Raw genomic sequence first — 26,461 nt, forward strand, 5'->3', positions numbered from 1 at the left:
CTGCTTCCATTAAAGCAATACAAGAAACAAAACCAGTGTAGTCTGAAGAATCATACAACACAGTATCTATAACAAAAAAAGCAGAACATGAAACAAAAACTCAAAACATTCTGTTTCACTGTGAAGATCAAGAGCAGCTCCTCACATCTCCTTGTTTTCAGCAACATGAGAAAGAAAAGCATGTACTAAGGAGACCTTTGAATACCCTTGCATCCTGGCCAAACTAAGAATGTTTCAAAGTAATCAAGATCTCATCCATAACATTCATAAAGGATGTTTCTCAAATTTGCTCACCTTCTGTAACAAGGCTCCTAGGGTGGCAACTCCATGGGAGTGAATGAGATTTTCTTGATTAACATGGTGTCTCTGAATAAAGTGTTTTATCATCAAGATGAAAGTTGCAACAACGTTCTTCTCCAGGCGTGCTTCTGCAAAACAGAACAACAGTAGCAAAAGCCTCATGGTTTATTGATGGACCACTGCATAAAAGTAGAGGGGAAGATATAAAATCAAGTGTTCATATTCCTCAGTATTTCCTGAACTTCTCAACTCCTTTTCTATCTGTTCCCTAGCTGTAGGCTGTCTTTAGATTTTTTCAGTGCAGAGTCATAGTCATTCCACGCCTCTCCAGAACAAAGTGACCCCAGTCTTGACTTCAGTTGCTTCATCCATCTGCCTGTAGGTTACAGACAAACTTCTCTTTCAGTTACAATCTTTTACGTATGCTGCAGTTATTCTCCCTCTGTAGTTGCAAACTGATACTTTCTAGTCATGATATGGAAAAAATGAAGAGACAAAGATATCTTTTTTTACTTTACTCCATCATTTCATATTTGAAACAAAAAAATGTTGTTTTCCCTTGCAAGGTCTGATTCCCCAGGGTTTCTGTTAAGATCAAAGTTCATTCTCAATATCAGCACAGTTTTAAAAAAATCTATTCTTAAAGCTTCCTTTCCATTTTTTTAAATTTTAATACTAAAATCTGACTGTGTGTGGAAGAGGTAGGAGTCTGAATATTTTCCTGAGAAAATAAAAGTTTGGCTAAAGGCTAAACAGTTCTGATGCTCCAAAGTCTTTGTGTAGCTGACTCAGCACTCAAGTTGCAGGAAAGCTCCTCCTATTGATATTAGTAGGCTTTGCATCAAACATAATTTCTCAAAATAATCAGAGCAAACTTTTCCGAATAGAAATGTAAAAACTGCATACTTTTACAGTAATGTAATAGTAAATCATGGAAAGAAAAATAATGCTATTAAATATATCTATATTTGACATATGTTGGTAAGTTAATTTTACATAGTGCTGAACTCCTGGTATACAATATCCATGTCAGATATCTAGAAACAGAAGGAGTGTTTCGGCTTTACACAGATACTTTGGAAAAGTCAGCACATAATAGAACAGCTTTCTGTGATTCACAGGAAGACTTTTAAAATCAAGCTTAAAAATTATTTCAGTTCAACTGTACTTTCGTACCTGATGCCTTTGTGGATGACAATACCACCCAGTCTCCCTCTACAGGAGTAACCAGTTCTGGAGGTAGAGTTTCCCCTTCAGACTTCTCAGGCAGCTGTCCACCAAGAAAACTGATCTGCTCCAGCAATGGAAACAGCACATTTATTCCACCAATACAGTTGATCATATCCTAAAACAAGACAAAAAGGAGGAAAAACATCACCATAAATAAAATCCCCTGAACTACGTAACAGAAATTTATTCCAAATACAAGGAACCTTACATACTCACAAATTAATCAGAATTTTAGACATGCCACTATGAAACTAGTTTAAAACAGTGTTTAACAACAGAGCCGCCCAAGTTTTAGACACTGTAATTACACACATGCCTTCCTGTCAGCTCTTGTTTTGAAAGTGCATTTTTACATTTCCTTCCTGCTCCCCCCACATAAACCCAGGAAACTGAAGGATACAAATCTTAGAAAGAATCTTCTGCTAAATATATTTGAAAAACAGGAGAAACATTTTTCTGATTTCTAAGTTACTTGCAGCAAGCAGTGAGAAAAGATTATATACAAATGCACTTTATTCATATTTCTGCAAGATTTCAACTTCAGGCAGTTAAAAAATAACAAAATTTGATAATTATTTTTAAAAGTCATTTTGCATACCTCAATTCTAAGCCTCTTTTTGACATGGACAGTGATTTGAGTGCGCCCTCAGGAAGCTTGCTGACGACACCAAGCTGTGAGGTGCAGTCAACACACTGGAGGGAAGGGATGCCACCCAGAGGGACCTTGACAGGCTTGAGAAGTGGGCCCGTGCAAACCGCATGAAGTTCAACAAGGCCAAGTGCAAGGTCCTGCACATGGGTCGGGGCAATCCCAAGCACAAATAAAGGCTGGGCAGGGAATGGACTGAAAGTAGCCCTGAGGGGAAGGGCTTGGGGGTGATGGTTGATGAGAAGCTCAACGTGAGCCAGCAATGTGCGCTTGCAGCCCAGAAAGCCAACCGTATCCTGACCTGCATCAAAAGAAGCATGGCCAGCAAGTCGAGGGAGGTGATTCTGCCCCTCTACCCCACTCTCCTGCGACCCCACATCCACCTCTGGGGCCCCCAGCATAAGAAGGACATGGACCTGTTGGAGTGAGTCCAGAGGAGGGCCACTAAGATGACGAGAGGGCTGGAACACCTGAGAGAGTTGGAATTGTTCAGCCTGGAGAAGAGAAGGCTCCGGGGAGACCTTATAGCAGCCTTCCAATACCTGAAGGGGCCTACAGGAAAGCTGGAGAGGGACTTTTTACAAGGGCATGTAGTGACAGGACAAGGGGTAACGGTTTTAAACTGAAAGAGGGTAGATTTCGATTAGATATTATGAAGAAATTCTTTACTGTGAGGGTAGTGAGACACTGGAACAGGTTGCCCAGAGAAGTTGTGGCTGCCCCCTCCCTGGAAGTGTTCAAGGCCAGGTTGGATGGGGCTTTGAGCAACCTGGTCTAGTGGAAGGTGTCCCTGCCTGTGGCAGGGGGATTGGCACCAGATGATCTTTAAGGTCTCTTCCAACACAAACCATCCTACGATTCACTGGCAAGCTAGCCAGAGACACCTATTCAATTGCCCAGCTTAGTCCAATAAAATTTTACTACACAGCAATTTTCAACAGCCAAAAAACCCCAACATCCTGGAAGCCAGTCTATTGATGTGGGATAGCACTCTCCCTTCCCAGACAGAAATGTTGGGGATGAGAAAATAATTCTTTTCTTCTCCATTGTTTTCTACTTTTTCAGTTCTTACTCTGCTCCATGTGTCTTTATAATGCCTTCTCTCCAGCCTGTGTTTATTAGGGTGAATTTAATAAAACTGAACAGTTAATTTAAGAAAGTTTTTTAAATCTGCAAAATTTATCTCTGGATGAAGATTTCTATGTTCATTAAGCAAAACAAGAGGCACCACAGACCTGCAGCTTTTGGAAACAGAAATCAACTTAAAGTTGAAAAACAGAATTTGTCTGAACCACATGACAGCAGTAACTGTAGCTCCTTCTAGGCTGTATCTACCTTCTCATGAGCTCCTCATCAGCTCTTGTGTTTATTCCTCACTCTAGTCCTCCTCAAGAGGGTGTTAAACTCCATCATGTTTGTTAATGAATAATTCTCCTAAAACTTGTACTCACAATATGCTTTCCCATCAAGCTAGAGATATAAGCACTCCTCAGACACTCTTCCCACTACTGCATGAAGAGAACAAATTGCAGTATTTTCAAACTATTCATATCATAGCAAAACTAACTAGCAAGCGTCTGAATTTTCTTAACATTAACCTCCACAAGTCAGCATATGCACAGTGTAGCTCCAACAATACTTCCTTATTAATTAGTTTGCTAGTACAGTTGATTGTCTTGAGGAAGAATGTATGAGCAAATAAATATGAGCTGGTTTTTTTTTAAGAACAGTGAACAAACAAAGATGATGTATTCTCCTGACAACTTTTCTACACTCAGACTTTGGATTTTATTTTTTCTCAAAGCTAAGAGCCCTTAATCAAAGATTCTGCTTATAAAACAGAGTTGGATATATTCTATCTAAACTTAAAATAAATAAATCCTTATTCATGTCACTGGTTTTGGATCAAACTCTGATGCTGCAAATAACTTGATTTCCTCATGCACAGAGATAAGCCTGACTTTTATTTTTGATATTAATGTGTGTTAGCAATCAGGGAACAAACAAGCAGACAGGTACGCAAAGGTATTTATTAAGCTGGTGTGCATTTCATGGTTTCCTCCTCTCCACGAACTAGCAAGTAGAAAACCATTTGCTATTTTACACAGAAGACATCTAATAGACATGTAGCTTGCCTAAATGGTATTCTGTTTGTGGAGCACCAAGAAAGTCTAAACCATTAATACTAAATCTCATTGGCAGTGCTGAGTTGACAAAATTGTGAGTTTTAAGTCTATAGTATAAAGTCAGATCTGAACTGTCAGTGGCAGGAGACTAAGAAATTAACTGATTAACCAGAAGGACATAAGGACCCTACGTGTTGGTTAAGAAAACAAAACAAAACAAAAAAACAACCAAAAACCAAAACATAGGAAAGTGTTGCTATAATAGAACATTTGAGGAGGAGACTAGAAACAGGTTTAGCCAGAAAATGTTAAATTTTAAGCTCCAATATTAATATAGCAGTAGTACTGTGATTGCAACTGCTAGCAGAAGTTAAATAAAGATGATTTGCACAGCCTGTAAGAATCAGATATCCCATTGTATCCAACAATAAGGAAAAAATATGGGACAATTAGTGTATAGCAGAGATAGAATAAGGCATAACACTCAGCGAATATTTGGTGTTTTCTCTGAAGTGAGGCTTTTGGACTGTGAGACCGTCTAGTCCTGCCAACCCCGAACCAAAAGTAAGATAACTTGATTAACTTATCTCTTAAAGAAATGCTAGATTCTTGTAATATTTTAACTCCACACCTTGTTTTCTGCTGAAGTTATTCTGCAGTTCAATAGTATTTTTTTATATGACTAACACAGCAAAAGTCACAAGCATTAACTTAACCCTACTAACCTTAATCTAATTCAGAGGTTAAGACTGCAAGGAAACCACAACAGAATCCCCTAGAGATGATAAAATGTTTTCAATACACAGCATGCATTGAACAGATTATGAGGAGTAGTCAGCTACCACAAAATATCTTAACGCGTTATCTATGATGTTAAGAGCAGCAGCTCTTGCGAATTCTCGACAATGTAATTTAATACTACTCCAGCTACAGCATTAATCCATTAATAGTCGTTACAAAAACATGCTATATCTGCTAAATGTCATTTGCATTATGATGATAACTTCTGGCATTTCAAAAGTTAGATGAACATATATTACTACAGTCACATTTACAGCAGGTTCTGCTTCTTCACTATACATTTACCTTGATGTCCCAGTTCACTACTTTGTTTCCAGTTAGCCTTCCATGTAAAAGGTTTGCAGACAGGTCAAGACAAATTGGGTTTCTGCAGGCCTGAAACAAACGAAGAGACTACAATATCATTTAGGAAACAAGTAACAGATCCTTGAACACATAAGATTTCTGAATGATGCATAATACAGTTCAGGACATTAGAGCCATTGTGTTGATATTGAAGTATTTAAACAACTTGGAACCCCTGGAACATCAGGTATGTTATCTTAGATTTGACATTCACAATTGTACAAGAGAATTCTGTCCTTTTGCCAAACAAGAACAAAACCTACTATCTCTGCATAAGACTACAGTTCAAGAAAGCTCTCACTGCTCTTTATCTTCCCATAATAACCACAGCATAAAGATGGCACATTCACCTGTTCTATGAAAAAGCAATAGCAAAGTAAAAGAAGACCATCTAGAACATATTCTGAAATTACTGCATGCTATGTAAACAAAGAGAAATTATGTATTGTTTCATACCTTTGGTGTATAATGAAGTAGCACCTTACTGGGTAGATCTGCTACTTCAGCCTCTTGAGACTTCCAGGGAGTTAAACAGTTTGGACCTATTAAAAAAAAAAAATATATATAAATTTTATATAAATTATATATTTATAACATATATATTTAAGAGTCCACTGGATATTAATGTTGACCTTCACAAATTTTATACTGCTATACTTTGTTGCAACAATAAATAGGACACTCTGAACTATAACAGATTGTCTCTCTATTTGAGACACTTTGAAGTAATCTTTATGACTTAAATCATTCATTCCATAGGGTCTGCTTAAAAAGAAATACATTCTTGATAAAAAGCTAAACTATACAAATAAGGGATTTTTTTACACATTCAAACAGCTCTAATGTTTCTGTCTTTACAAATACCTATCTCATATTTGTCATCAATCCCTCTCTCATCAAGCCCAAATGTCCAGAAAATGAGTAATCTTCAAGATAGTTTTGTTTAGTAATACCAAATATTTCCTTTAAATGATGGAAGTGTTTTTATGCTAATCTTGAACAACCTCAAGTCATTAAGGAACTTAATACCTTAAGACCTTGAATTGTAAGACATAGCTTATCAGAATATTTTTTTTTAAATGAGCCCTTAATTATTGATTCTTGTAGAAAAATCCTCAAGCACAAATCACCTTTAAGTGGCCTATCAAAACAAGGGCAATACTTTAAAGAGACTCAACTGTAAACTAGGGAAACAGTAGCAAGAATTAAGAACTTACAAGTGAAAATACTACCTAACATTTTGATTTTGGCAGGACTGTACGTACGATAAATAGATGAGCTTATGCACACACAACATTTTATTTAAAACTTCATAAAATACTTATCATTCCATTTTAAGCTTAATTGTTATAAGGCTCTCCCACTTAGGTTAACTCTGCAATTCTTCTGGATTGTAACTTCTTCATTATGTGTCTGTGTAGAGCAAAGTTCAGTGGGGTCTTGTTCATAACTCATCCCTTTTATTCCACTAAAACCAGTACAATCACCACTTACCTGCTAAATATAATGCTTTCACCTGAGGTGGCTGCAGTGCTTCATGAAAGACGATAACTGATCCAAGTTGGCCCTCCAAAGATGTTGGACACCCCCATTCACTGTCCTGAGTACCTGCTGAGATCATCTTGGTGATGAGCTCTGGTTTTCCAAGCATCCCACCCCAGCTTCCTGTAGAGAGAATGCCCCCAAGTGATGTCCGATGGGGCGTAACAGGGGAGGAAAAGGGCGGATCTGGTATCTGAGATGGAGGAGGAGTTGTTGTTCTTTGACCAGCTGAACCAATGCAGCAAGAAGTAAAAGACTGGAGAGTCATGCATGGAAGAAAGAAAACAAAACACATACTGTAAATCTAACCTCCTTTTTTCACAGTTTACAAAGTAAATCTGAAGACTACCTCTGGCAAACCTGAACTAAATAAATTAAACCAAGAGCAACTAGTTCTGACATGCCCTGGAAAAGTAGTACTAGAGGATGGTAGGCCAAAAAAAGAGCATATACTTTCCACAATAGCAGAGAATGCCCTTTCTCCAATTAAGAGCAATTTGGTCACCTCAACTGTTATGTGACCTCTGGCAGGAGCAGAGCCAGGAAGGATGGTGCTCCAGATACCCTGGTAAACGCTCCTCTTCTGGATTATATTCCAAAATACTAGCCCAGCATATCTTCTACTCCACATTTCTCATATCAGTTATTCCACCCAAATAGATGCTCTCATGGGAAACTTACTTTCCCTACTTTTAGCTACCTTGACATTTATAGTGCTTATTCTACAGATGGGCCAAAATCTCACAATGGAAATTACATTTACTCTCATTTTTTAAGCATTATACTGATTTTACTATGACTGTGTCAAATTCAAGCGATTACTCAACATGTTTAACAAATATCAAATTAGGACTTACAAAAGAGGGAAGAATGTTCACTGTTGTAGCCCAGTTTAAAATTGATTTGTTCCACAAAAAGAATGGACAATGCTTACAAGGAAAGCTAAACATGACATATACTCATTTGGATGGTTAGTGTGTTTTTTTTGAGGTTAAATGTACACATCCAAAATGGTTAGACTAACTGCATGTAAACTGCTTATCCAGCTAACAAAGTAGATATAAGATTAGCTTATTAAGGGAATATACAGAACATACAAGTAAAAAAGTTACTGCTGAAAACAACAGGGAATACTCCTCACTGAGTACTGTCACACCAATCCTACTGGCAGAGCTGAGATTTATTAGGATTTACTCATGAATTATGTCAGTATGCTCAAGTAAGTATTTTGAGGAAAACCCCACAATCTAATCAAGGTAATAGTTTGGGGGGCTTTTTTTGCCTTTTTTTTTAAACTCAGGTGACTAAACAAGCATTAATTAATGGTTAGTTATACTCCAAATTGATACTCTGGACATTGTCCAAAGCTGAACAGAAGCTTACTAGCAATAGGCTAAGCTATCTTAAACTCTTAAACAATTTCCAAATTAAAAAAGCTAACTATGTTCTCATTGTTCTGTGAGAGCTCATCAGAACAGGGGTATGACTCAGAAGGTGAACTTACTTCATTCATGGCAGGGAATCGAAGTGGGGCAGAGACCTTCTGCTGTCCATTGACATAGATGTACACAAGGCTCTGACCAAAGGGCCTCTTTCCAGGCATGTGAACAATAGTTATGTTGTGCTGGTTAAGCAATATAAAATAATTAAGTAATTATTAAAAAGCAGTGAAATGACTGTATGGAAATATTTAACTTCATCTCTACTAATCTGGTGAGGAAATCACTAAAGAAAATAAATCTAAAGCATCAACAATAAGATAAGACTACCTATCAGCTGCTTCCATTTTAAAGTAGTTTATAAGTAAACAGGTTTTTGAAGGGAAAGAGATACAGCTCTTTCATGATAATGCACATCAGTCCTTAAGAATGGGAATAGAAAAGGGCAAGGCAGAAACACAATAGCACATTTTATTCATTCACAGAGCACCACAGCCACCTATGCTTGTTATAATTTAATATAAAAAATGCTGCATGTTAAAAAATGTCTAAACACAATGCTGTAGCCAGGTTATCAATAACAAATATCTAATAACATAGGCATAATTTAGCTCAATCAACCACTAATCTACATGGAAATTGCTTGCATTATTTGAGATTAGATCTGTTCTTGTGCAATGAATTAAATATGATAAAATAGACCATTTGTAAAACAAAACAAAACAAAAAAGAACTTTGACTTCTGAGCTAATAGTACTCTCTTAAACAAGTGTTTTTCAGTATCAAATCTTACCCAGAGAGAGTCAAAAAAACAATGGTCAGGCAGCATCACTGTCGCATATTCCCTCTTCGTGCAAACTGCAACAACCAATACCCCAGAGCATGTAATAAATGCTTCAAAACCCATACCACTTCCTGTAAAAAAGCTACAGAAAAAGACAACAAAACACACAATCAAGGACTGACTTCATCAAACCTATTAGAAATCACCTAACAGTACATTCATTACAGAGAGAACCAACTTAAGCCATTTGTTGCTGGTCCAATATTTACTATTTAACTGGCTGTTACTCTTGTTCCAAAAACAACAAGACGAAGAACTGCCTCAAGGGAGGGACGCCAAGGCACAGGACATGCAGGCCAAGGTGATCCACAAAGCCCTCAAAGCAGCTCATAGCCATCCATCTTTCACATGAAAACATAACCTCAGTCCCAACAAGTAATGCTTCTGTATGACCCACACAGCTTGAGATGGTTCTGTTACAAAGTCCTGCCCGCTTCAGTCCCTGGAAACTACAATATGATAATTCAAAAAAGAGACTGGCCTGGAACCTGTGCTGTTTTCTATCAATTAAACTGTGTCCATCAGCCCCTGGGAAAGCTAACAATATTGCATGCAGATTCATGACATTACTGTTACAGTTAGCAGATATGTTTTCTCCATTTCCCTTGTTTCATATCATAGCACTGTATACAGAGATTTTATTTATTTTAAAGACCAAAACAGCACATGGGGTAACTCTTCTAGAAAATGTAGAAAGTTCAATCTTTAATTTTATAGACAAATCTGCATTAAAACTGTTTGATGAGACAAGTGTCATCCATGATTTTTTTATCTGTGATTATCTATCAGTAAGAACCTTATCTTAGTGCAGTATGCTAATGTAGTCACTTATATTTTATTTCATTCATATAATGAAGAAAACCATCTGTAAGCAGCTATCTATAAATAAGCCCTGCAAGCACAGGTTTGCCTTGAGAAATCTTCCATGTTTTAAGCACTTGAATACAAAAAGTTGTATATAAATCGTGAACTGCTATCAAAACCTGCTACACACCCTTAGGCATCATCATTCCAAGTGGATGCATTAACTACTGTACTATCAAATATCTGCACCTATCAATATAAAACACAAATACACACACAGAGAACACGAATATTATAGACAATCTCTATAGATTTAAGCTGTCTTAGCAATTAAACACTGTAAAACAAAGCAGCTAGATCAATTTTTAATGATTTTAATTCAGTTGTATGCTTGACATTTCGAGCTGAAACTGGAATTTTAAACATTTCCCTTTTTTTTTGTATTAATTTCAATACACTACTGTTTTAGCTTCCCAAAACTAGAATAATGTCTTCAAAATTGTACGTAAAATGGTAGCAAACCAATCAGTTACTGGTCTAATATCATCACATTGAAATCCAATCACAGCTTTTTTACTTTGTAGTGCAATTCCACCCCAGTTTTTTAGAACTACAGTCTACTTAAGATCTTTAGTGGGACACAATGATAAACTCTTCATCAGGTGGCACCCTTCATCAGGGCTGTGCTATACAAATACATAGGGCAGCCACAGAAATCCAAGGGGTCTTCATCTGCCACCACGGTTATTAATAAACAGAAGTAACACTCCAAGACACAGGAGTTTGAAAAATACTAATTCTGTTACAACTAGAATGTCATTCTTCAACATTGTGCCTGAAACTGCAGTGCAGTAAAATGGACTGAAGGGAGCAAGTGACTCTTCAGCTAGTATTCCACCATTCTGCATTTTGTTTGCTGCTGAACGTTAGTACACAGAAAGTTAAACTATACTAAGAACCACCTATGTCAATGTCTATTATTTAAGCAAATGAAGGTGTCCTTTTCATTGTGCTCTCATGTAGAAAACAGATTTCATTACCTTTACAGGAAACAGTGGGAAGGCTGTTCTGTTTTGGGGTGGGTTTTTTTTTTAGCTTTCGGTGGTTGGTTTGTTCATTTGTTTAAGCTATGAACCTTAACACAATTTGGAGTTATGGATATTGAAACCGTAGACAAGAAAGCATTATAACTGAGAAACTACATGCTTATTTCTGCAACACAGCCTGGCTCTGGTGACAGGTGAAACTGCTCCCTTCCACAGACTAAGCGCTATATATTGCATTCTATGAAGATAAGTAGAAGTACCACGTATCATATGCCACACGGAACAAATGACCTAAATTTGTGCCGTTGAAGTAGTTAAGATAACTATACCTATAGAGTTGCTTCCTCTTGCCACTTTTTCTAGTCATGCTAGGGTCCACCTGGTCCTGGTCAAGGCAGAGCCAAGCGTTGAAAGAAAACGCAGAGCCTGGCCACTTAAGAACTGATGGAACAGCAATTCCAGCCATGCTGTGGTACAAGTTGAAATACTGCAAGGCACTAGCCATGCCCTGCTTCCGGGCCATTGCTAGAATGGCTCGCATCACTGGAACAACATACGGGTGAGCTCGTTTTGGTTCCTCAGTCCTCAGGAGCCGAATTAGTTGAAGCAGTTCTTCTGAGCCCATTGACTGGCTCCCCAAAGAACCCAGAAGGGCAATCAGGTTCTCTGCACAAGTACAATGGAGCGCAGAGTGGGAATTCAGTGTCTCAATGATGCGGATGACCATGTTCGCATTGACACACGTGGCACGACTCTGTCTGTTAATACAGCAGATTCGCTTCAACCAATTTGAGATGAAAATCTGCAGGTCATGTGATTCTAGCTCTGGAAGCCACTGGATAAGCAGCAATAAGGGCTGGACATTACTAATGCCTAGTATCCCAACAGCCATGTGGTCACCTTCAACAGCCTGAAAAACAGCAAAGAATGCAGACGTGAAATACAATAAAATAGGGCTAGAATTACTGTTGAAAAGATGTAAGCATTTTAGCATTCAAAGTACGAACATCTCACCATATTCATGAGTTCTTCCAGCAATTCCCGTGAAGGCTGACCCAGCGATTTTAGTACCTCATATATGTGTGCATAACCAATCCTCTCCTTGAAGACCTCCTGAGGATAAAAATTCCAGTCTTACTGACAAACAAAATGGACAAAAATTGCCTGTCTACTGCAGCAGGTTCTAATTTAACACAATATTAGACACAAAATAATTACAATGCAAGAATAATGTTTTACAGGCTAGAAAACTCTTTTTGATAATATGTCCATTGTGCTATCTCTAGCATGCTGCAGATGAGAAGGACCTCACTGCAGCATGCAGTTAAATAAATAAAAGATCAAGGATATATCTTAATGATTACCTATACAAGAATATAATTGCTCTAGTATAATCAAACTGTTAATTCTATCACAAAATACTAATAGCTTCATTTTTTAATGCAAATATAGCATGAAATTAAGTGATTGAGAATTAGAAGTACTCAGATATTAATTTTTGAGTGAAAACCAAAAAACCACCCATCCTAAACACTTCAAAAATTAGAAAAGTGTTCCAAGGAAGTTTTTTTGAAAACTAATTGATTTTAGATGAAGAAAAAAAAATAATCAAGCAGCAAAATCCAAACTGTAGTATCCTTTTATGGCTTAGTTAGTAAACAGACAACATATCACACAGAATGGATACTCTTCTCCTGGCTGTATTCTGCACTGAAATTAAGACTTTTTTTATTTTAAAAGGATGAATCTGTCAGCAGAAGTGAGATGATTGCTTAAGTAAATACAGAAAGAAAAAATACATATGTTTAGTGGAAGTACAATTGAAAACTTTACTGACCCTTTGTGAATCACAGCCAGTCCCCACCTCTAACATACAATGCTTCCCAGGCTTTCCAGAGTCAGTGGAGATATAAGCACTCTGAATAATGCTTTGAAGGAGCATAACTGACCCTGTCATTTCTCACTCAGACTGTACTGCAAGCAGCAACCAAATCATACGACTCCTACTCTTCCTTTACCCTCCACTGTGCAACCATATCCCTTTCCCTGTGCCAAGACTAGGGAATCATTCAACCATGGGGTAAATCTAATGAACTCACCAATCTAAGAAAATATACACTATTTTTCTGTGGGGTTAGCTTCCAGTCAGATTCACAAACTAACCACAACCTATCAATTTATCAAAACACAAGAATAACTACAAAGGAAGGGCAGGGGAATGGCATGACCACCATTTGGACAGCAATATCATCCTGGGTTAGTTTAAAGCCATGATAAAACCACAACACAAACTCCTGCCTGAAAATTCCTGCAAATATCCATTAATTCTACCTCACATAATCATGGGACAAGTAACGATGTACTTCCTTTACAAAGGTTCCAACTGCCATTAACACTCTGATCTTCCAGTTTTGATAGGAAGATGGCTCAGCATCCAGCCATCAGACATATATAAAGGGACAAGGGATGCTAATCAGCTATTCCTATCTGGCAGGAATGCGTGACCACAATCTGCTCATCTTCATTAGCAAGATCTATCAAGATATTGTGATAAAAACACTAACTGGAAACAAAATCAAGAAGCCTACTGAAGATAGACCTCTGCATATATACTGTTACCTTAGCAGCCGGAGACTTGTGCATTACTGCTGTGAGGGCTTGAATGGTTGATATTGCCAAGCAGTCTAGACGTCCCTGAAACACCTGAAAGTAGCAGGTACAGAAGCTATATACAAATGCACAAAGACAATTCAGCTCTAAAATCTATACTGTGTCCTCCTGCCAGGAGGGAAACGAAGAGTTTGCTAACATGCTGCAAAAATCATCTCCCCACCAGTCAAGATTTCATAACCCCATGGCCTACAAGGAATTACATAACAATAGACAACTAGCCACATACTTCAAGAGGAGAGAAGCATTCACAACACACATTACACTTCAAATATTCTGATGGACACACAGGTTTTCCTCATGCGGCTAATGGACAACTTCAAGAGGGAGGGAGGAAAACAAATTCGGAAATCTCTTGCAATATGTGTGTGTGTGCTCCTGGACAATCAGGCACCTGCAGTTCATATAAAGTGTTTTCTTTTCCATCCAAGTCCCTACACACCAATGCAACACACACACACAAATTATAAGAGATAAGTCACACCAGCACAGTGCTGTGGGCTGCCTCACCCATAGCCTCATCGCATTGATCAACATCTCTTTTTCCAGTTTAAGTTATCTTTTGAGGTTTTTTTTCCCCTATAATTCTTGTTTATATTGATATTTCTACAGTGGTTTTAAGAACAAAAACGTTGGAGCACTATTTGTATTCATCAGTAAACCTAATTAGCAAAACTGTGCAAACAAACATACTCCATTTTGTCATCTCTGAAATATTATATGCATATCAGACATATTTTGAAAATGAAATGTCAAGGATCAGAAGACAGTGTTAAATGTGAAGAGACATTCACATGTGGTTAGAGCATCGCACTGAGTTTCTGAAAAAGCCAAAGCTATTAGTCAGAATCACAATTTGTAGATTACCATACCTCATATTTAGCATTTCTTTACATTTTTAGTCAGAATAAATCATTATACTACAAAATTAATACAACCATTTACATTTGATACTTTCCACAATATTTTGGGAAAATTAAAGCAACAGGCTATTCCTACCTCCCTGATTCAGCCTGTCCATTCTTTTGTGAACATCTGTTCTTGATGACAAGCAAAGAATCAGGACAAATACAACCACTGAGATTCACAAACAAGGCCCCAGAATCCAAAACACCACAATGCTGAGACAAAGAAGCAAAAAAGAGGAAAGGGAGGGGGAAAAAATCACCACCAGGTTGATAGAATTTATTTGGATTCTATTCATGTACTTCACCTTTTCCTTAAAAGAAGCATAACTGAGGCTCAATCTATTGCAAATATCTGCAATTTGAAGCAGATGAACAAAAATGAGGTTGAAATCTGTTATTCAGAAAAATTATTTTCCAGAGGCAGGAAATACTGATGTGTGCAGCAACACAAGTTCATCTTGCTGCAGAAGGCTTAAAGAGGACGGTTAAGGTGAAGCACAGGAACCAGTTTTCCTGTGATTGTGTCTTGACTTCAACCAAAGCAAAATACAGGTTAGGTAGGTACCTGGTCCTCATTCATTTCTGTCAATAATTTGTTGGCAAGGTCTTTCTCACTCTTGTCTGCCACTTTATTGTTAGCATTTAAAAAAAGCTGTTAGAAATAGAGACAAGAATAATGGAAATAATTGCATTAAACAGTTACCGGCAGCCAAACCTGTGAAGGCTGCCTTGGACTTGTATTTCACATACAAAGAAGGAAAAAAACCCAACCAAATAAAAAGTTCTCACACCGGTGAGACACAATCCTCCATTAATATTAGTCTTCTGTTAATTATTACAATACTGAAGATTACATTGTATTTTTGCTAAATAGTAATTGCTTTTTTTTCCCCCAGAATTAAATGAAAATATGTAAACGCTGAGACAAGGAAACAGATCTATCTGGAATTTATACTAGTCACTGGCTTAGCAACTGTGATTTCATTTACAATGTGCAACATGACAGGAGGTTCTCAAAAATTTACTTGCAAGAAATAAAGACAACAGTGCGGCATTAGCAAAGAAACGGATACAGATGTTTCACCGTCTTCCACTTATGTTTCATCCTAGGTGAAGACTGAAGATACCTAGACAGAATATTTTAATCTTCAAAGAGCAACAGCAGCAGAATTTCTGGGGCACATAGTCCTTAGGACAGGAAGAAGGCTAAAATATCTCTGCCATCATCCTAAGAATCACACAGGTTGTAAATAGCTTTATATCAAACATACACCTATACTGTACCTTCAGCTAAGAAACTGCTCAGCATATATTAGCTAGATTCCTAGCCAGTTCCTGAATTTGCAAGTTTAAAGCTCACCCAAATATCTTCATAATTGATTGCAGTCACTTTGTGTGCAAAGTTTAGCCGTAATCTAATCAGGACTCAAATTTATCTTCTCTGTCTTTATATTCAATTGAGGTGTTAAAAATATCCCTGATCAAAATGTTTTAAAAGTCCCTTCAAAAAAAAAAAAAAGGAACAACACTTTCCTTTTGTGGGTAAAAACTAAGCATTTGTAATTTTTTTTTTTCCCCTCATATATTTTGTTCCATTATCAGCTAGGTAGTCTCTCTGAAGAGGAACAACCTGAGAAATCAACTTCCATAAATTAGGGCAAACAAAAGGACAACACTCAAGATATTACTTAGACTTACATAGGTGTGAAAGCACACAGTGAGAAACACAAGTCATTTTGAAAGGTACATCACGGTCAAGAGCACTTAACACTACAGAATAACTATAACATATCTCATAGGGTTATAACATTAACAAGTGGAAATAAGAACATTAAACAGAAGCAAATGCAGACATGCAAAAAAAAAAAAACCACCAACAAGTTTTCCATGAGTTACTTCAATTCTGCTAATACATGTAAAATGGAAACACAGATTTTTATTACAGTGTCCATATGGTTTTAATTCTTCTATTTAAAAGCTGTTCAGAAAATAATAATTTTTTTTTTAACCAGGCATACTGCTGGAGGTCATTGTGCTTTGCTCAGTCTGACCTCTAAGAGAGTTTAATAGATGAGAAAAGATTCAGGATTGACAAAGCAGCTTGTTAAATGACTCTCAGTATAGAACAAGCACCTCCTGATACCTCTAAAGTACAGTCCGTCATTTCAGATGTCACACGCAAAAAGCAACATTCAGATCATCAAAACTCAACCAAGCAGATCTGAAAATCTTTTGTGCAGTTCTCTAACCCTAGAGCATAGTTAAGGGAAGACAGTTTGCACATAAGTCTTAAAACTAGCAAACATGAAAAAACGATTTAAATTTTAGAAGATTGTTGAACTGCAAATGACTAGGAAGTATGACTTGAAGTATGGCCTTGAATACCCCAAGTTCTTTGGGATATCTATAGCAGAAACAGTGGTACGGATTTTCTTTACCCCTTCTTTCCCTGGAAATTTACTGCACTTCAAATGTGCTGAATAGCTTCCTAAGTTTCAGCTATGTGTCTGGACTTTCCCACTATCTGCAGAGCTGCAGAACTGTGCTTTACACAGCTTGCTGGTAAATCCAGTAGCAAGATTTTCACAGGTAAAGAAAAAAAAAAGATCTAGAAATAAGGTCTCCACCCCCAGCTAATAAGGAGAAAGTCTAATTCCACAGCTAAATTTATCTTTGCTATTTGGCTTTGAAAAAGAGAAGAGATACCGTATTTTTGAAAATACAAATATACACCACCTTCCCAGCCTCCACCCTCTTCCCACTTCTCATCCTTGGAGGTATTTTGACTGTGAAAGGTTAAAAAAAACCTCACTATGTAGCAAACTAGCAGTATTGATATCCAATCAAACACAGTAATGTGCAAGACTGTCACAGGAAAAAACCCTCAAAGGAGCATATCTTTTGAGATGCTCATACATACAGGCAGAGTGAAAATAAAAGGAGCAAGCTGCAAAAATAGAGTAGCTGTTCCTGCTTTCTTAAATTCCACCACTCATTTATATGAGAGCAGGAACATAGCTAGAGTCTTCATGAACAGGGAAACATCACACTGCTTGATGATTTAAGAAGAAACTAAAAAAGAAATTTCTTACAGAATACAAGGTCAGTACAAAAATAGGCACAGATTCCCAAACAGAGGAGGAGAATGGAAAGGTCAACCAATGTATTTTCAGAAGCAGATAAAAGACTACAAACACTGTTCAAAACACTTCAAGTCAGTTGGCATTCTGCCACTGATCATAATTGCAGTTAAGGCATAATCCAAACACATTTATTTTTAATATATCACTGCATTCAAGTATGTTCTAATCCAAAATCTAATTGGATTTGAATCAAATTGCATACTGTAGCTAGCATTAAATTATCTAGCATTAGAAGAGCTCAAATTAGCTATGCCACCAACTTATCACAAAAAGAGAAATAAAATATTCCAGAGTTACATCATATCTATGTTCTTTTGCACAGGGAAAAATGAAATCTACAAAGCAATCGATGGAAGATAGTAGGTTGCAGACTATGACCATCTGGGATTGAGATGAAAAGGCAACATCCATGTAAACACTAAATCCTACATAGAAGAGAAGAACAATAGAAGAACATTTGTAACAGCTTGAGTTCATGTTTTATGTCAGCTACACAAGACTCAAATATTTTGAAACACTTAAAGGCACACCAGCAAGGTTTTTTTTAAATGGAAAAATATGCTTCTGAAATTAGAATTCAGACCTCCATCTGGCAGCAGTTGCAAGTGACTTCCTAGCAATCCAGTGACAGAATATAAAAAAAACAAAAACAAAATGCAGTGGGATTGATTCCAGTAACAACCTTAACAGATTTTAGAGACTGAGCAGGGTCTGTGAAGGTATATTGCTCAGGACTCAAAGTAAGCATTCATTGCTTTAACCACAAGACAGACAAGAAATACCTCTACTTCTTTAGGAATAAAAAAGATTTTAGAGCAACTTGGATCTTTCAGATCTTTCATGGCACTAGTGGCTCTAACTGATCCAAAGTTTTCCTTCCAGTATGTAGATACTTTAAATTGCATCTAATTCAGAAGGAAGATACAAAGGTAATTAATACACCTGCAATATTACAAGACAGGTTTTGTTAAAATTATGCTGATACGGGAAAATTTACCTTGCAGTTCTGCAACAGTCGAATGAGATGCTCAAAGCAGTTACTGTTAAGGAAAATTGCCTGCAGAACAGGCCTATCTGTGCAGTCTAACATGGCTGTGATGGTATCTATAAAATTAAAACAGAACTGGCATCAAAGACAAAACACTTTCCATGTCCACAAAACATTTTTTCTGCACATTACATAACCACCATGGGGAAAAAAATTATACAACAAGAATGATGTGCATTTTAAGCACAGAGCACTAGGCCTAAAGCTAAATATTTTGATGCTGTAAAAATTATCACGTAACCTACTGTATCTGGAGAAAAATTCAGCTACTGAATATCTTTGATTGCTTTGGGTCTCTGTTTAAAGTCTTTGCCATTTGTGAGTACATAAGCAGCATGCCTTTTATTTAAAGCACACAAGCACTTGCTTCCTCATCAAGCAATTGCTCTGCATTCTACAGCAGCCTTATACTGTAAGCATTCTTCATCACCTCAGTACTACTCCTCAGTTTTCTTGGAAGTTTGGGAAAATAAATACCTTTATTTATATTTCCCATTCTGAACATCAAAGTGGAAAAAACTCCAAATCCCAAATTCTTATCCAATGAGTTAAACCCAACTGTTTCAGACCATCACCTTTGGCCCATGTTTAACAATAATGCCATTTGAAAAGCGAACTATCACAAAACAGCCACCACATGGCTATCTTATTACAGACCCATCTTATTCTGCAATTATTAGGGTGCTGATGAGTGTTAGCTGTGGCCTAGCAAAAGTTTTGGTTTTTTTTTTTTTTTAAACGGAGACTGGCAGTCCATGAACCTTGACGCTCTGGTTAAATGGTACCAATCCGACATGGTTTCTTTTGGTTTTTTTGTAATGAATGATTAAACAAGAATACATCTAAAGTAAGGTCAATGAGTAAATGTTTGAAATTTTTCAATTGCTTAGCCAAGTGAACATTTTTTGGGTAGAACATTCAGTTATATTACTATCACGTTTCAATCAGAGTTATTATCAAGAGATATTTAAAGGAACTGAACAATTGGGTACTCACTCAGCATTTGGATCTGTAGTGCTATGAACCTGCTCTCCCACTGCCTGCTTCGCCTTGGATTAGGTAAAGCTGAATGGTCTGAATTAAGCAACTTGAAATAGTTCTCTAATATTGTACTTGTCTCCACTTGCCGCTGGTCAGAACTGCTGGTTAGAAGGATATGGACAACTTCTGTCAGACACTTCAGAGTCAGCTCTGCCTTCCTGCTCACTTCCTCAGGGTTTCTGTCATCCCAGTTGTCACAGTCTGCTAAAACACGCATCAACACTTCCATGGTGGCAGGAGATACTGCTTGAAGAGCATTCCTCTGAAACCCATGGGGGGAACAAGCGATTAAGGAAAAAATAATAATAAACAAATAAATAAAAATCAAACCTCTTCATACCAGCAGTTTCTGAGTTATCTGAATCATGCAACATGCATTATTATGTTTGTTAATGCCTTGTAATTGTTAAACAAATATGAAACATTCTACTTGGATTATATTGATGGCTACAGATGAAATGCAGCCCATCTTGTTCACTGAACTAGGCTTTCTTTTTCAAAGAGAATGCTTATAGGGGAAAGGAAATATGATTTAAATGCATGTTATAAAATTCTTATACGATAGCCTTGATAAACTGCTAATTCTAGGAAAACCTCTTGAATTTTCATTTTAAATAATGAGATTCATGATACTTTAAAATTTTTGAAAAGAACATAATAATTAACAAACATTTGTCTGGGCCCTGAGTGCATTTCCCTCACCTCTCTTCCTGGGGGTCTGACTGCATAGGCTCAGGTCCACCTTAAATCTGGAGCAGGAGCCCAGCCTTGTAGAGAACTTTGAGAGGCCTTGTCAGGGACTCCCTGCCTTCTCTAGGGAGCTGCACTCAAGCTGCGGCTCTCAGCCTTTTACCTGCCTGAGCGACGCTGCAGCCATGCCCACTCCTGGCCATGTACTGCCTTGAACCTGACCCACAGACTTGACTGCCCAGCTTGACCTTAGACCTGCCTTATCACTATGGATGGGTCTGGCAACCACTGGACTCTTGACTGACCCTATTTACTATCACTAGACCAAATCCACACTCTGATGTGCTGACCAGACTTCCTGGCTTGATCTCAGGCTTCATCACTACAGACTTGTCTAGTGATCTGGGCTGGTTGATCCTGGTTACTACCACCAGACCTGCTCTGATCTCCTTGTTCAGGTATAGTGAGACTGCACCTTTTGCCAGTGAGGTCAACTGCCTCTGCCTGCCTGGTCATCATGCTCAGTCTCAGCTTGCCTTCCCTGGTGGAGCAGTGCCTGGCTTTCCTGCTCTCTGACAACATTTAAAAACGTTCTCTCTTCTGGATCATCAGAAGTAACATTTGCTTGTGACCAGACTAAGTAGCACATTACAGAAATCAACCAAAAGAGTGGATGTGGTCTTTGCGGATGGTGAATATCGTCTTTTCTTCACTTTCTTCCAAAGATTTTAAACAGCTTCCAAGCTATAAAAGCCCTGTACCTCTTACTGAAACAGATTACTTCCAACACTGGGTAGTAAGATAGATGAATTTCATGAGTTGATACAAAACTTACGTCTTTGCAAGTGGAAACTCCTAATCTAGTTACCCACATTTTTTATTTATGAAATATGAAAATATTACAGTAAGTTCATATGAACGTGTAGTTATTGTAGACAGCAAATTTCTACCGTTACACCGTTAAAGCAGGACCCAGCTTTTAGCATTTAGTTACTATTGCACAGAATGGCCCCAAACTTCATAAGACAAACAAACAATTCATAGTCAATAATAAACTCTTGTCATTTATGAGTTATGGGGTATTTATAAGCCTTAAATAATGAACAGGCATTTGGAGGCTTCAGCAGCTGAAAAGAGTTTAGAACATCCTTACCTGACCACCAGCCACAATAGCTCCAAAGAGATGTAGCAGGCAACATTTTAGGCTTTCCTTGAGATGTTCACTTTCTTGAAAGCATTCTGATTGGAGTAAATAAAAAGGAGTCCTTACTTTGATCATAAATTATACAAAGTTCTTCCTCTCAAAAAAAACCCCACCAATAAACAAAATAATAAAAAAAAAGCTCTTCTACTTCCTGTCATCATGCAAATTTAAAAAAAAAAAATCAAACTATATAATCTCCACTTTCTTTTACATGAATCACACACAAACACATAAATTCCAGCATTATCAGAGTAACATGACAAGACTACATTTTTCATGAATTCACAGGGACAGACCTCCAGCTTGCATAAAACTTTTCACGCAGGCTGACAGGACTATAGACATACAACTGTTGATCTGATCCATATTGTAAAATGAGTCCATTTTGTCCAGAGTAATGAGAAATAGAAGGACATGCTAACATGCAAGCAGTTAGCAAGCATGACAAAGGTTAGAGCAATTTTGACACAGAAAGTCTAATACCATACACAGTGCAGGTAGCTCAGAAAAACAGTCCCTGAGCTTGCTCCCTTTAAGCCAAACTTCCCAGGGAAGCCTGTGCAGGTCTAATCTTTCTAGCAGTAGTCGCTTTGCAGGATAATTATCCTGCATCTCTTCTCATGCCATATCTGATGCAAATTAGTTACAAACACTCTCAGGAACTCCTCTTCACAATCCATATAACCTGAATATTGTTACTGTAGCAATAATACTAGACTCAAAGTAGCTGCAACAAACTACAAAGGATTATTTTATTTGGAATTACCCGTCATACAACTTCCAATAACTTTATGAGATACAACTGATAATGACTTGGGTTTGTAAAAACCAAGATTTTAAACAAACAATAGAAACTGAAAATGCAAGAATGTTATATTCATTAAAATAATAATATAACCTTTAAAACAATTACCAGTTATTGGCAGGTAAGATTTCTGACTATATACTGAATGTATAAGCCTATTTTAAAAGAAAATTGCACAGCTATTTTTTAAATCTGGTCTTCAAAGGGAACAAAGCTTAGATGATCACACTGATAGTCTGCTGGTCCCACCACTCTCTTGACTTACAGCCTCTAAATCTTTTGGGGAACCTCAGACAAACTCAAAAGAGCAGTACCTAGCAGATTGTGAATAAATCATTAGATTGGGTAGACCAAAAAAGCCTCAAATCAGTGCTGCCATGGCAGAATGTCTAAAGCACACGCTCAGCAATTTCTTGTTCTGTCTTTCCTGCCAGCTGGCCAACCAGCAGATGAGTATCTGCCAGTTAATTAGTACACTTGTAGCTATCACAATATATAATATTTAAGGGATTCAGGAGGAACCAGAGTGCAATGCACTGAATGGGGAGGAGAGAACCTGCAGATGACATTCCTCAGTAGCGGCCTTTAAAGTGGGTTTCCAGTGCTCTGGCACAAAGATAACGGCATTTTAATGCCATTAGCTCTTCACTCTTTTTGGCAACTCGCCTATTCTACATACACAGAGAGGGAATCTCAAGGAACAGGAGTAGTATGTGACTCAAACCTAGAGAAACCAAATTCATAAATGCTACCACTCTAGGAACAGAACATTCCTTTTTCATTTTCAATTAAAGCTGAGTTAACGGATAGCTGCAAAAAGGGCTGATTTCACTCATACCCCTACCCCTCCAGCATATTGCTGCTGCTTCAATTCTGTCAGCACTACCTGACGCAAAGGTGAAGCACTTTGGTGCGCTAAACCAGCAAACTAGCTGGACATCCCATCTTCCCAAGATTTAAGTAGAGAACATTGCCACATAAGTCCTTTTTGACTCACACAGCCAATCTGTAATGGTAAGAACACACGAATTCCGAAGTAGCCATCACGGTATTTAATGACTTAACCAGAGACAAAACAGAGCAGTTTCCCAAATTGCAGTCCAAGGAGCATTTGCTAGTTGGATTGCACAGTTTTTCCTTCTTTCTAGCTGTTAAATCATATTAAGAGACAAAAATGCATGAACACTTTCCTAAGATTATTCCATGCGAGTTATCATTACAGTTGCTACAGGGATCTTACGTGCAATCATTATATGTACTCTAGTAAATGGGAAAGTTGGCAATTCACAGAACCAACCCTATTAAACTGCGCTAGGCACTGAAAGAGTCTGAAAAAAAACAGGCTTTCAAAGATGAATAAGAATGGCAAGATGGTGATGCTCAGAGCAAAAAACAAGCAAAGCAAGCAACCCACTTCATTCAGCTTCAGAAAGCAAGTAAGGGGCTTTTACATTTATCAGGCATTCTTAGGGGAAAGGAACTTGGAATTACTAAGTTCACTCCTCCAAAGATGACTATTTATAAACATGCTGTTGATAATACTTACGGTAAAAGAAAGGGACAAACTCAACAGTGAGGGAAGCTGGTTTATACTTCTGTCTGCTCTTTTCAACTGTACTAAGGAAACGTCTGCAATTGCATTAAAAAAGACACACCAAAGAAATTAGATATGATACCTCTGTTTATAGCTTACTTATTAATTTGTGACTTCATAATACTGCCAAAAATCAGAAGTTATCTTTTGCCTACAGGATCAAAAAAAAAATTAAAGTAGTATTTCATCCTGAAAAAATTAAATCACAGTTAATCCTGTATTTACTGTTCTGCTCCTAGAAATACCTTAACTTTTTACAATGTGGTTTAGTTTAAAAAAAAAAAAAAAAGCTGTCAGTCTCTTATTTAGTCCTAATTTATTGTAACTAAGCCACCACCTAGACTGCCAAATTTCTTAACCATGAAATTTGAAATGGGCACAAAACATTAATATTGCTTCATTGGGCAGGGGAGACAACCATCAAATTAAAGGGATATAATTCTACTGATACACTTACAAACTTTTTTTCAAAGACACAACATATTTATACTGTGACCTTCAATAAATTCTTTTGCCCTAATTCAATCAAGTCTCCCTACCTCATTCCTTTTGGCTTCCTTGTTCCATCAGTTTAGAAAAATGGGCCAGTTTTTCAAAGGAGAAAGCAATGGAAGGACCTTCATGTTGGTCAGTTACAACCAAACACCTCTTAGTATATCCTAAAATGTACTTTTGTTTTAACTTCTAGACTGCCAGTAAATATATTATAATTTTAAACAGGTATTTAAATCATATCCAGTTTCAGAAAGCATAACACTTCTGTGGTGTGATTATATTGATTCATTGCCAAATTCTGCACCTTCTTTGGTTGTAAATTCACTGATTTTGAGTACTTATACTCTACCTAATATACCATGAGTTGTGCTGGCATTATCTACATTAAATCTGAAAACAGCTTAGCAGTAGGCTGGCAGGCCATAGGGGAGAACTGGTATCACAGTGTTCTAGAAAAGGGGAATTCTCATGTTGCACAAAAATACCAGAAGTTGTGTCTTTATATGCTTCTTAAAACTTTGTGCACAATGATTCAAGCTGTTATTGAGAATACTGCCTTTTGTTTCCATAACAGCCTCATGAAACCTGCAGTCCATGCAGTATTATGGCATTCTGCAGGTTTCCAGCTACAAAGAAACCCCAGCAGCCAAGGTACACAGCTCGCATGATCCCCCTCTGATTGCACAAATCAGATGAGTAACTTGCTACACAAATACAAGTCACAGAGAACGTATCCTGTGAGAATGGATCTGAGGTTTTACAGGACTAGGTAACACGATATGATCTCTCTGTGCCTTTAGTTATTTGCATGCCCAGGTCCAATATTTGATGATGCACGTCAAAATGGTCCTGATGGAAATAAAATTGAGGACTAAAGGAAAAGAAGCTTTGAATAAGAGCAGCAAGGAATAAACAACAACTTCAGCCCTTGTATACACAGTAGAAAAACACATTAACTACACAAGACTATGTACATTTAACATTATTGTAATTAATTTGGGGCTAATAAGGGAGAACTGTAAATGAAAAAGGTCTCTCAAAATTGTAAGAGCTCTCTGAAGAGCCAGTTATAGCAGATAAAGTGAATCACTAGCAGCTTCAAAGAACAGGGTCTGTGCCTAGAATGACAGAAATTAAGCTTCTCAGAAAGACGATTTCCTGGCTCTCTACTCTTCCCACCTTTCCAAAAGCCTCACAACTCAGCTTTCCACTAAATGAAACAGGATATATTAGTACTCTGACTACTTTGGTGGCAACAAAGTTCAGTTTGAAGCACACCTGCTTCATTACATTAATTTTGGTAGAAAAACTGTTTCATTAATGCTATTCTAAGGAGTTTATCTTTGGGGGAAAAAAAACCCTATCAAATCAAGTGCTCAAGGCTATCAGTTCTAACAGTTGTAAAATGCAACAGCAGAAGAATACACATGTAACTACTTTTTATTTTAGTTTGACATCAGGCAGCAGTAGTTCTTTCAGAAACTTTACATATTGGTTATCTAAAGTTATCATAAACTACAGTATTTATAATTCTGTCCTAGTCCACACATACCCTGCAATTCGCTGCCTCCAGTTTCGATATGGATCGTAAAGACTTTCACAAAAAGCCAATGCATGTCTTACAAATTCTTCTATGGGGGTCTGATCTGCCACTTCTTTTTCTTTTGTTTTGCTTTTTAACTGAGGAAAAAAAAAACAAAGCTGTGGTCAGAAGATTTCTAGAAGTTTAAAATTAAT

The 26,461-nt window shown here is 37.4% G+C and overlaps 1 protein-coding gene across 6 annotated transcripts in view; it reads right to left on the reverse strand.

Moving 5' to 3' along the window:
* Positions 1–26,461, reverse strand: part of NBEAL1 (neurobeachin like 1) — a 91,393-nt gene that overhangs the window by 38,771 nt on the left and 26,161 nt on the right. For 5 of the 6 annotated variants that reach the window (XM_068407857.1, XM_068407854.1, XM_068407856.1 and 2 more), the window contains 15 exons: positions 26,277–26,404; positions 24,182–24,264; positions 21,780–21,865; positions 19,892–20,198; positions 18,845–18,951; positions 13,746–13,829; positions 12,141–12,239; positions 11,456–12,036; positions 9,226–9,358; positions 8,498–8,617; positions 6,946–7,249; positions 5,908–5,993; positions 5,392–5,481; positions 1,477–1,645; positions 295–428 (listed from right to left, as the gene is read on the reverse strand). In XM_068407857.1, coding sequence (XP_068263958.1) covers positions 295–428; positions 1,477–1,645; positions 5,392–5,481; positions 5,908–5,993; positions 6,946–7,249; positions 8,498–8,617; positions 9,226–9,358; positions 11,456–12,036; positions 12,141–12,239; positions 13,746–13,829; positions 18,845–18,951; positions 19,892–20,198; positions 21,780–21,865; positions 24,182–24,264; positions 26,277–26,404 — 2,511 coding nt within the window. Of the gene's footprint in view, positions 1–294; positions 429–1,476; positions 1,646–5,391; positions 5,482–5,907; positions 5,994–6,945; positions 7,250–8,497; positions 8,618–9,225; positions 9,359–11,455; positions 12,037–12,140; positions 12,240–13,745; positions 13,830–18,844; positions 18,952–19,891; positions 20,199–21,779; positions 21,866–24,181; positions 24,265–26,276; positions 26,405–26,461 lie in introns of those variants that run through there. The other variant, XM_068407860.1, reaches the window with a different exon arrangement.

Source organism: Nyctibius grandis, chromosome 9 (genome assembly GCF_013368605.1).
Source record: "Nyctibius grandis isolate bNycGra1 chromosome 9, bNycGra1.pri, whole genome shotgun sequence".
Classification (NCBI taxonomy): domain Eukaryota; kingdom Metazoa; phylum Chordata; class Aves; order Nyctibiiformes; family Nyctibiidae; genus Nyctibius; species Nyctibius grandis.